At 38.1% G+C, this 12,572-nt stretch overlaps 1 protein-coding gene across 7 annotated transcripts in view; it reads left to right on the forward strand.

The window, feature by feature from the left end:
* Positions 1-12,572, forward strand: part of cadps2.S (Ca++-dependent secretion activator 2 S homeolog) — a 192,434-nt gene that overhangs the window by 145,746 nt on the left and 34,116 nt on the right. For all 7 annotated transcript variants that reach the window (XM_041588530.1, XM_041588528.1, XM_041588529.1 and 4 more), the window contains 3 exons: positions 4,857-5,012; positions 6,773-6,920; positions 11,078-11,152. In XM_041588530.1, the coding sequence (XP_041444464.1) occupies positions 4,857-5,012; positions 6,773-6,920; positions 11,078-11,152 (379 nt within the window). The remainder of the gene's footprint in view (positions 1-4,856; positions 5,013-6,772; positions 6,921-11,077; positions 11,153-12,572) is intronic.

Consider the following 12,572-nt stretch of genomic DNA (forward strand, 5'->3'; position numbering starts at 1 on the left):
AATACTCCACGCCTCCCACCCAGCTCTAACTTATACAATGGAGGTTTGGGATGCACTAAAGCATAAGATGCACCTCTCAACCTCTCCTTCTCCTCTCACCAATAACCCGGCATTCCCACCAGCCTTGAATTCTAATGCATTCCAGGAGTGGTTAGTGGATGGCCACCTCCAAATGATACATCTCATGACAAATGATCAATTAGCAGACCTCGAGAAATTGCGACAAGCCAGACCGACCAGTCACTTGCCAGATTACCAGTAATTCCAAATTAAACATTTCTATCATTATTTGGGGGGGAACGCCTGCATGGGAAGGAACCTTACATCTTTTGAGCAATTGTGCTTAGCACCTGACCCTCCCTCACACTCTATTTCAACATTATATGGTCTTCAAACACAGCGGGACTTAATAACGCACTTAAACTTTATCAAAGCTTGGGAAAGGGAATTGGCGGTGCAACTTTCAGAAGAAGATATCAGGAATGGAATAAAGGCATTGCTTTTCAGTACGCGATGCTGCCGAATTCAAGAGATGAATTACAAACTCCTATCCAGGTGGTACTACACACCCCAGAAATTGAAGCAGATATATCCAACAGCTAACAACATATGCTGGAGGTGTAAATCAGAGGTTGGCACACTTCTACATATTTTCTGGGACTGTAATTTATTACGACCCTACTGGGAATCAATTCTGGATGCTTGTTCTCAGTTACTAGGCCGAGAAGTTGTGCGTACCCCAGCCCATTCCTTATTGAATCTCGAGATAGACCAGTCCGAGACACCACCAGATTCTGCCTTAGAAAGATGTCTGCTTAATGCTGCTAAAATTCTTATCCCAAGTAGATGGAAGACGACTACCTCCCCCTCCTTCAAGGACTGGCTAGGTAAAATTAACGAGCTGGCAAAATTTGAGGAACTCTCAGCTAGAACTGAACGACAAAATCAATCCTTTAGGGACACATGGCTACGGTGGTTCCTATTTAGAGACTCAGACACATACAAACAACATAGCTAGGGTACCTGCTAAAGGGCTGGATATTCACCGAATATTCTTAGGAACCTGTCTATTTCGTCCCAAAATCAATAAACCATTCCTTGTGATGACCATTCAGTTAGATGTGCAACAGTGACATATAGGAATACTTACTGTGGTAAATCTAGGTAATGGGCAGCCCCTATAATTCTTGACTTTCTGATACCGCATACTACTGTATGGTATTTTATACTTCATTGCGTGTGATTGTTCTGTGATGACATGATACATGACTGTTGATATTTCTATGCAACCAATGTGTGGCAACCCCTCACCTTTATTTGTTTTGCAATTTTTCTCCCTTTGTTTTGCCATATACCCCTCCTCCTTTCTTTCTTCTGTATCCCCCTCCTTTTGTTGGAAATCTCTTCAATAAAAACTATTGAAAGAAAAAAAATAACATCGCACAGCAAAACACAAATACGCGTTTGCGACAAATTATTTTGATGCGCCACAGGACCGCGACATAGTATTTTTCATAGCAGCATACATCCAGTAGCAGGGATGGATTTACTATTTTTTCCAAATTAGTTTTTATTTTTTGCATATATGCATTGCTGGGGTATTTTAAGGTTTGTAAGTTATTAGAGAGTACAGTGTCAAGTGATTATTCATTTTTTAATGTTTTGATTGGTCTCTTGAGAATGTAACTCAAGGGATATCTTGGCTAGACCGGTGCTTCCCTCTGAATTTGTTGGCAATAATTGTACACAGAGATATCATCAGTGAAAAAAGATATGTATCCAAGGTTTAGCCATCCATCTTAAAACCCATAAACCTAAAAAAAAGCAATTGCTGAATGACGCTAGCTGTATTAAATATCTTTTAAATAGTATTTTAAGATTCATCGTAGTTTAAAGCTTTATTTTTCAGTATACATGCAATCTCCCTCCCCCCCCCACACACATACATACATACATACATACATACATACATACATACAATTTTGAAAATTGTTAAAGGGAAACTTCACAAAAACATAACTTTTGAAAAGTAAATATAATTTCAAGCAACTTTGCAATATACATTATTTAAAGGAGAAGGAAAGGCTAAAATGAAGTAAGCTTTATCAAATAGATCTATATAAATACATCATTAAACCCTCAAAGGAATGTTGCTCTGAGTTCTCTGTCAAAAGAAACACTGCATTTCTTTCCTTCTACTGTTTATACATGGGCTTCTGTATCAGACTTCCTGTTTTCAGCTTAAACGTCCAGGGTTAGGGCTTGAGCATGCTCAGTTTTCCCCTCTCTCCCTCTCCCTTTCCCCCTCCCTGCTGTAATCGGAGCCCAGAGCTATGAGTGAGTAGAGAGAGACTCAGGTAGGAAGTGATGTCACACCAAGCTAATATGGCAGCTGCTATCCTAAACAGAGAGAGCTTCTAAAGCTGTTTACTTAGGTATTGTAACACATTCTGCAGAATAAATACAGTTTTATAGCTTGCAATATTGTGGCTAATCTATTTGCAATAAACTGCTTCGGTAACTTTCCTTCTCCTTTACAAATATGCAGACTTTTCATGATTTTTAATGGTTCGGACAGTTCCCTAAGGCTAGCCCCCTGCTCTCCTCCTGATCTCTCTGACTACTTTGCTGAGCTGGCTGACTACTGTTACTTTGTATCAACAGCCAGCTGTCCTTAGACTGCATCCTCCAAACCCCACAATTCCCTGCACACGTGATTTCAAGAAGGAAAGGAACATCACAGTGCAATGCATTATGGGTTATGTAGTTCCTGCATGCTGTCTGTAAGATGTGGAGTAGTTATAATTTGTAACATCTTTCCCTGCCAAGATTTCAAATGATGCAGAAAGAGAATAGAAAATGGCATTTATTCATACTTTTTGAAGAAACAGGTAACTGTGATGGATATATTATGGGGTTCTGTGTTATGTGGGCCTCTTTATCAAATTTTGGTTTGAAGCTGGAGTTCCCCTTTAAAATGTTCAACTCTCATCATGATATATGTTCAGTCTAGCATTAATATACTGTCATATTGGCTTCACTTTCAGACATGGCATAAGGAGAACAATATGTGGGACTAATGGTCGGGGGTCCAGGTGATATCTGTTAAATCTCACTGCTTTGCTAGGTATACCTGAAGGTAAATGTAGCATCTGAGTCGAGATTATTCATCCAGATTAACTAACTCCAAAAAAAGGAATTTTTGGTGGTTTGTAGCCAAACCAGTGAAAAACTAATTTTAATGCAGTAGCATAGAAGCCAGAGAAGCTGATGACTCTGTTGCATTTATGTTTTGTGGAAAGGTAAGATAGGATCATCAATCTCGTTTTAAGGATCCGCGCACACACTATTTATATGCAGTATAGTTACATAGTTACATAGTTCAATTGGGTAGAAAAAACAAAGTCCATCAAGTTCAACCCCTCCAAATGAAAACCCAGCATCCATACACACACCCCTCCCTACTTTTAATTAAATTCTATATACCCATACCTATACTAACTATAGAGGTTAGTATCACAATAGCCTTTGATATTATGTCTGTCCGAAAATCATCCAAGTCATTCTTAAAGGCATTAACTGAATCAGCCATCACAACATCACCCGGCAGTGCATTCCACAACCTCACTGTCCTGACTGTGAAGAACCACCTACATTGCTTCAAATGAAAGTTCTTTTCTTCTAGTCTAAAGGGGTGGCCTCTGGTACGGTGATCCACTTTATGTGTAAAAAGGTCCCCTGCTATTTGTCTATAATGTCCTCTAATGTACTTGTAAAGTGTAATCATGTCCCCTCGCAAGCGCCTTTTTTCCAGAGAAAACAACCCCAACCTTGACAGTCTACCCTCATAATTTAAGTCTTCCATCCCTCTAACCAGTTTAGTTGCACATCTCTGCACTCTCTCCAGCTCATTTATATCCCTCTTAAGGACTGGAGTCCAAAACTGCACTGCATACTCCAGATGAGGCCTTACCAGGGACCTATAAAGAGGCATAATTATGTTTTCATCCCTTGAGTTAATGCCCTTTTAATTTTCAAATTTATTTCAAATACACCACTGTATCAACGTTTCGGGGGGATTTAACCTCCCTTCATCCTGAGGAAGATGAAAGCTGTACTAAAAATCAACCCAGCTGCTTTTTTTTTTAGCCCCCACATATTGTTTTTATGAATTTTTATGAATTCACTGCAAAAACGATCTCTATTTCTAATGGCCCCATACCCACACTTTCTTCTAGCAAAAATGAGGATGCAAGAGTAAGTTCTCTACAAAATTTATATTTGAGGAATGTTTGCAGAGAATTCTAGCTTGAGGTTGAATGACCTGTGTATTAAGTGCCTCTTTCTGTATGTTTTGCTGCACATGGAGATTGCATGATCATCATGTGGTGGTCATTCATAATGTGCAAGCATGGAGCACCAGGCACTCAAGCTGTCAGGAAAACTATGTACTGCTTATGCCTGTCTGCACCTTGTGCTAGATTCTTAAATCCTATGCTGTGAGTAGGTGCAATATTTTTACCCTCAGAGCTCCAGCACTTGTGCTTAATCATTTGCTCTGGACCTGTGGTTAGATGGATCCAGGAAACTGTGGTCACTGAATGTGGATGGAAGAAGTGTTGAAGTATGGGTTTCTTAAGTAATTGATCCACAAATGTTGAATAAATAACTGCAGCCACTTTCCAAGAATTTATGAATCTACATATGCTGTGAATCGACTTATGTTGTGTCTTGTGTTTTTTGTTTTTTTTTTTAGTATTTTTGACTCTTTTTCATTTTAAAATGATTGTTGATACTCCGTGAAAAGGTTTCACTCTTAATATACTAAGACTCCCATTATTATTTTTGTCTTCTAGCAATGGCTCTGTGACTTCTGAAGATCTCTTCTGGAAACTTGATGCATTGCTGGTGTTTGTACAAGATCTCCACTGGCCAGAACCAGAATTTGCAAACCACTTGGAACAGCGTCTTAAACTTATGGCGAGTGATATAATAGAAGCCTGTGTTAAAAGGTTGGCAAATTGTATTTTGGATTTCATTTAAATATACATTTAAATATGAACATTAGTGGACCCGGATAACACTAGAATGCTGAACTGAAGCAATTTGCCTCAAAGAAATTAATGAATACAAATAAACTGAACTTCTAAATGTTGCCAACTGAATATCTGTCCCAAATGATGATGTGTAATGTCCTTGAATTAGATCCTAAGGCCCACAAAGTGTTTAAAAAGATATAAAAACAAATATAGTAAGGATTAATAATACAAGTATTATGCATATACAAGCAAATGATTTGTGTATGTGAGGAAATAACCCACTGAATAACATGTAAGTGATACATTCAGGATAAATGAAATATAAGTATTCTTTGCTAACAGCATACTTCATTAAAATAGTGGTTTAACTTTATAGAAACGGTTTAGAATTCCACATGCACAGCATTCTCACCATGGCATTGACCAATAGATAATTTGTAGGGTATTAAAAGGATGCTTTCTTTTATTACCCTATTTCTTAAACCCGACGTATAATTGCTTAATAATTGCTTAATTTATAAAAAGACATGCTTTAAATATCAGTTTTTCATAGACTTCAAGCCCTTTGAGTGATGTATACTTGCTAAACAAGCATAAAGTCTCACTTTGAAATTGGTTCAGTAGAAATTACAGAATAAAAATACTGAATATAATTGTTCTTGGGTTTTTTGTGGCATGCAGCTGCGATGGTTCTGTAGCCAGCAGCCAGTGCATAATAAATTACAGTCCCCGTTCAACATCCTCTCATGGATCTACAATTAATTGTAGGGATTATTGTTTATATTTTGTTTGTTTTTAATTATGGAAAGCTCATAAAACATGTTGTTTTTGCTCTCCTACCACTTTGTATATTACTTTACATAACCACAGGAAAAGCCAGTTTCACTCGGGGAGCAACAGCTCAGCAGTAGCAGCATAAGCGTCTGCTATTGTCCTTTTGCTAGGTACTGAACGCAGCCTTCAGTGTTTATATTTTGAATTCTAAAAATTTTGCATGTTTTTAAATTTAGACCAATGATCCTTAGCCATAGTTCCTTTGGCTGTAGAATACAAGGCAACTTGATTTTTAACTAACTAAAGTGGGGAAGGAGAAAACATTAAATTATAAGAGCAAAGAACAGGAGAATGGAAGGAGAGGTTTGGCAGAATTGAAAGAATCAGAGACACTTTTAATCACTTTAAAATTGAAATGCTGTTTACCTTGCTTTTTTTTTGTTTACTCTCATGGTATTGGTAAATAGTTTCTAAAATAATATCGATTATGGAACAACTTTCCTATAGATTTTACTAAATAAAAGTATTAAGAACTAAATGTGCAATATATTTAGTTTTTCCTCTGCTTTATCTTCACATATGTCCCCCTGGCCTAGCAAAACAACTACAAATGGTTTCTTATGACCTATATGGGTTACGTTAGAATCAAGTGTAGAGAGTATATCCCTTACAAATGCCCTGAATAACCCCATCATGGAGTCGAGATGTAAGCAGACTTAAGTGTTAAGGCTTGAGGCAAGCACAAATGTAAGTTACTGTGTTAAAATCATACCATGCACATAGGGGCATTCAAATGTAGGTGCAAATAGAAACCCAAGTGGTCTTATACTGAGGGATACTATGATTGTCTGACCCTTGTCATATTTTATCATTCTATGTTATCTTTGTGTTGAACTGCAGAATGAACATTACAATACATTATTATTAATAATAATATTAATACATTATTATTCCACTAGGACACGGACAGCTTTTGAGCTTAAGTTGCAGAGGGCAAATAAATCGACTGACTTTCGAATCTCGGGATCTGTTTGTACTATGTTTAATGTACTGGTAGACTCCAAAAAGCAGTGTGCAAAGCTGTGTGTTTTTGATGGTGGGCAAAAGGTAAGCATGTTTTAAAATGGAAAATTGTCTCTAATAGTGCACCAATAAGTATAATCGTAATGCATAAAAAACATTCTTTCCCTCAGATCCCCAAGGCAGCACTAACCATGACTCCTCCCATAGGTAGGAAAAACACTGCCCACATTCCAACTTCACACTATAAATCACTCCTCCCCTAAGAAGCCATTAGTGTTTTTTTTTTCCTACCTAACCAGTCAGGAGTACACTTGGTTATAATTCTTTAGGATCCAGAATACACTCTATATGATTGAGCTCCCTGTGGAGGCATATATATTTCTTGCACTGCCATTATATCTTGTATCAGTGGCCTCCATGGAGTATAATTTAAACATGAAAACTGGGCCATGGATCCTGTCTGGCTAGCCGCACAATCCTATGCAGAAATTCTGTGGTTACATCTCCAGGTTCAGTTATTGCAGTCCTGTTTAATGATATCCCTTACTATCCGCTATTTCTCCAGAGGCTACAGGGTGCCACTCTGGTGATTGTGACCCCTGAATATGGAATATTCAGTTAACGTGGTGACTAATTCTGATTATGTCTATGCACCATAAATGTAAAGCCTCTTACTTGTTCAGTGTGTAAAATATGTGGCAGAGAGACAATGATGTCAGTTTTACATTTATACTTCATGTTTTTTGCTGGTGTCCTGGAAAACTGTCAAACTAAGATTATGAGTGCAAGGATGTGGGGGTTCTAGCAAGTCTTCTGTGCATACCCTTAATAGAAGAACACCTAACAGAAGAAAAGGATTCATTTTTGGGCTTCATGTGGTTATTAGTATACAGTAGGGTTGCCACCTTTATTAAAAAATTGTACCGGCCAGTGGGGGGCGGGCACCAAAAGGGGGCGGTCTGTGATGCTAAAAGGGGGTGCAGCTACGTGGCGTGCCTCAAAAGGGGCGGAGCAACACCGCACAGCGCTGGAAAAAAGGTAAGTTCTTTGCGAATTGGGGGCAGGCCAGGGGCTTTTTTTAAAGGGTATTACAAATTACCGGCAATTGCATTGCCGGTAAATTTGTAATACCGGCCCCGGCTTTGGCAGGTGTTTTACCGGCTAGGCCAGTAAAATACTGGCCGGGTGGCAACTCTAGTATACAGAGATGTATTTTACATATGTCTGCTAACTTTTTATAAACATATACTTCTGAACTAAAGATTACAAACTGGCCTTGCTCCTGCAGTTTATGTGTAAAAGAAACGGATCCGCACACACACCGATTAGTGCAGTTGGGGATTATCCCCTTTTATTCAGCCACCAAACATCAACGTTTCGGGGGGGAACACCCACCCTTCATCAGGATGATGATGCAGTTTAACACTATGGGGCACATTTACTAAGGGTCAAATATCGAGAGTTAATAAACCCTCGAATTCGACCCTTGAAGTAAAATCCTTCGAATATCGAATTCAAAGGAATTACCGCAAATACTACGATCGATCGTTCAAAGTAAAAATCGTTCGATCGAACGATGAAATCCTTCGAATCTAACAAATCAAAGGATTTTAATCGATCGAACGATTTTTATTCGATAAAAAAAACCTGATGGGGAAGGTCTCCATAGGCTAACATTGTACCTCGGTAGGTTTAAACTGCCGAAGTATGTAGTCGAAGTATTTTTTAAAGAGACTGTACTTCGACTATCGAATGGTCGAATAATCGAATGATTTTTAGTTCGAATCGAAGTCGTAGTTGAAGGTCGTAGTAGCCTATTCGATGGTCGAAGTACCCAAAAAAATACTTTGAATCCTTCACTCAAGCTTAGTAAATGTGCCCCTACATGTTGCCATTACCTAGTATATTAATACAAAGCATGCCTCTGCAACTTATCATTCAAAATTTGGTTAAAGGTATCAGTGATTCAGGAGGAAAGTGCTCCACTTTTCACCAATAATATGGCTTAATGTTACATCAGGCAGTAAAAGTTAAAAAAAATCCTCATATTCTAGGGCATGCTATAAATACCCTCCCACTACTAACTCATAACTAACCCCAGAGTGCCAAACCTAAAATTCTCACCATAACTAATTATTGGCTGCCAGTGCCCTTTCTTGAGAGTCTCTGTAGAGAATGAAAAGCTGAAACCTTGACACCCACCTTGCTGACTCTCTTGTCTTGGAAAATATTCCTAGAACTTGTTTTCATCCTGAACCTTTTTATGAACCATTTCTGTTCTCCAAATCCTCTCCGAATACCCAATAAGAAGCCCCACTTATTTTGTAGTGTCTTTGTTCCAGTGTATCAGGCAATCAAGCAAAAAACAGATGCACAATTAGACAGAGCCCTGCTGCTTGCTATGATTATTTTTTGGTATGGGGGACTACCCAGGCAGAGCCATGCCACTAGCAACATCATCCTGATATGACATTTATATAACTCTATGGGGGTCATTTATAAAGTTCGCGCAGCGCATATTTTTCGCAAATGGTTGTATTGCGCATGTTTTTTGCTGAGCGCTAACATATTGCACTGCTCTGCCCGTCTTTCCGGTTTTTGCGAATTCGCAGTGTGAATACATTTTCGCAAATGGCGCGCAAATGAGACAGGAGTTTGCGTGAGCGCACCCAATGTGCGAGGTTGTTGTGCGCGAAAAAAGCGTTAAATTCGCAGTTTGCAAAACTGTTTTGCGAATATTTTATCCGCCACCAAAGTTATGGCGTAATTGAGTCGCAGAGTGTGCGCATAAAGATTCGCAATTTGCGAATTGTAACATTTATAAAGCCCCTTTAGACATTCGCATTGTGAATAAAAAATTCGCAATTCTGTATGCACCCTCTTATTCAGCTTTATAAATATAACCATGCGCAGGGCAAATATATTCACTTTGCGAACCAATCTGCCCTGCGCGAAGTTTATAAATGACCCCCTATGACTCTTATATAACCTCCTATGTGAACAATCACCCTGTAACATTTGTGCCTTTTTAAGCATACAATGTCCTCATTGCATCCAAGATGTTACTATGCAGTATTAATGAAATAGTAAAGCAGTTAAATGAAAATGCATAACATGACTAGACAAACCTGGTGACCTGGTTGACCCTAGTTGACCCCATTGACCTAATAGACCAACCTCTTAGTATGCTTCTAGTGTTAAAGTTAACATCATTTTATATGATTTTGTATGATGACTATGGCACACGCATGTTATACAAAGACATACAAAGTCATAAAGAAGCGGCTAATATTGTATGATTACTTTTGATATGTACAAAACTGTTTCTTGATATAAAGAAAAGTTAAAAAAATATATATGCTACCCTTACAAAATATTTTTGAATTTACACAAGGTTAATACTGCAGGAGTATGCAATGCGTTTTCAATAGTCGCCCAAAGTCAATTTTGGGCGACTATCGAAAATGCATCGCCGCGTGTGCATTAGCGCAGGCGACTTTGCGCTGTAGCCTATGGGGAAAAACGCTGTGGCAGTTCGGGGAGATAGTCGCGCAAAAGACGAGGCGTTTAGTCGCCAGGCGACAAAATCTCCCCAAATCTCCTCGTGTGGCCTTACCCTTAGAGGGTTGGGAAAAAATCTTTTTAATGATAAGATGTGTCTTGTTTAGGCAAAGTGCCTAATTATTTCTTCTTGTTGGTGAAATTTCTGTTCTGACTTCCCTCAAGTACAGTGTGAAAAGACAAAGGTTCATTTGTACCATTTTGTGGAAAAAAAACACTGTTAGATGAATACCTAGAGGCTCATTTTTATATTTAATGCACATTTAAACGTAATCATGAATGTGGGTTGTAAGGCATTCAGTGTTGTATTAATTGAATCTTTTTCTAGTTTTTTGCTTGTCCCGCAAGAGCAACTCTATAGAAAACTACATTGCTACCTTAATTGTAGGAGACACAAAAAGTATCCTTCACATTCCTTCTCTTGAATGAGAATGAGAAATCAATTCAACTAAATAATAACCCTATTAGCTGCTTAACTCAGCATCGTACATGGGAACATTTTCAGGACAGAATGGGAGAAAGTGTTGACTGGAATAGATCATTTTCAAGGTTTTGTTCTTCCGAGGTTCAAAAGTAATATTTCATATATATTAAATGCTTCTTTTTAACAGCTTTTTTCCTCTATTTCAGGAGTATTGTATTCTTAGCTAATAATCTATTTTTCCCCTTTCAAAACACAGCAACAATATCATTCTAAAATAGATGATTTAATTGAGGAAACTGTTAAAGAAATCATATCACTCCTGGTTTCCAAGGTAAATGTATAGTAATCTCTTTTGTTTTATTTTCTATGAATATTTGGTTGCATTATAAAGAAAACACTTCAGAGTCTTTGCAGAATGCTTTTCATCATCTTCTTGATGTGCAATATTCTTTAGATTAAAAGACCAGAAAGGCTTTAGGCACAGAAGCTGCTTGCATAGCATAAAGGTCATTATAAGATTTTTACTGACCTTTTTTAGTTTAATGCAGTTTGTTGCTGAAACTGATAGCACTTTAAATAATTAAACTGTATAAAAATGGTTTCAGAAGAATTCCAATTTCTTCTAATAGTTCAATCATTTATTACATGCATTAAACATGTATTAATTTCCTGTTTACTTGTTTGTCAAATCTGTCTTGACTTTTTTTCCGTTCATCTCCTTTTCATACAAGCCTTCAAAATTTAAAACAATTAAACAGTTAAATAGTTTTAGAAGAATTCCAAGTGCTTCTAATAGTTCAAAAACAAATTTTTCAGTAGAATAAATTAGATACAATTAATGTATGGGATGTTAAAGGAGCTTTAGTTGGCCAATATGTACCAGTCTTCTAAGGCTGAGAAGATATAAAGATAACTGTTTTTAGGTCTGGTTTTTAAGACATGATGGGAGCATAAACCCTATGCAAAAAAGTATGTTAAATTGTTCAAAGCACTGAACACTTTTGCAAACTAAAGGAGAACTAACCCTTAATGGAAAAAAAAACCCTACCTCCTTACTGTACATAGACGCTACCCTTGGTAAATGCCCCTAACAGTTTACTTACCCCGTGGTGCAGATTCCGGGCATTGGAGTTCATGAGCACCATCTTCCAGCACTTTGGTAATCTTGAGGTCTAGTTCCTTCAATTCGACAATTTCCGTGACTTTCGGGGCATGCGCAGTTGTCGCGAAACGGAAGATTGCTTCAACTGCGCATGCGCCGTTACACCGCTCTCATTCTGAAGATTACCGATGAGAAGAAGATGGCGTCAGTGAGCTCCGATGCCCCACTGAGGGGTAAGTAAAGCTGGTGGGAGGAGGGAGGGGGTCTATGTAGGGTTGGGGGTAGGCTTTTGTTTAATTAAGAGTTGAATTCTCCTTTAAGCTGGACAAACAGTGCAGCTTAAAAATGTGAATGTATGGATTTCATGTTAGGCTCTAACCGATCCAAACATTTCACTTTGAGGGTTGAAAAGAAGTGAATTGTTCCATTTTACTTTCAACACAGTACTAAATACTGGGCATGGGATTGATTAGAGCTGATTGATTGATGTGTCTCAGATCACAGAGGATAGTAGGTGATGTGTTTAAACTGTGTGCCAAGGACAACTGAATAGATTGATTGATAGATTGTATAGAAGATGCTACTATGTCCCACTAGATTCTAAACTCAACCCCATCACGTTGGTGATATGGATCTAAAAGACCAAAGT

The sequence above is a fragment of the Xenopus laevis genome, chromosome 3S (genome assembly GCF_017654675.1).
Source record: "Xenopus laevis strain J_2021 chromosome 3S, Xenopus_laevis_v10.1, whole genome shotgun sequence".
In the NCBI taxonomy this organism is placed as follows: domain Eukaryota; kingdom Metazoa; phylum Chordata; class Amphibia; order Anura; family Pipidae; genus Xenopus; species Xenopus laevis.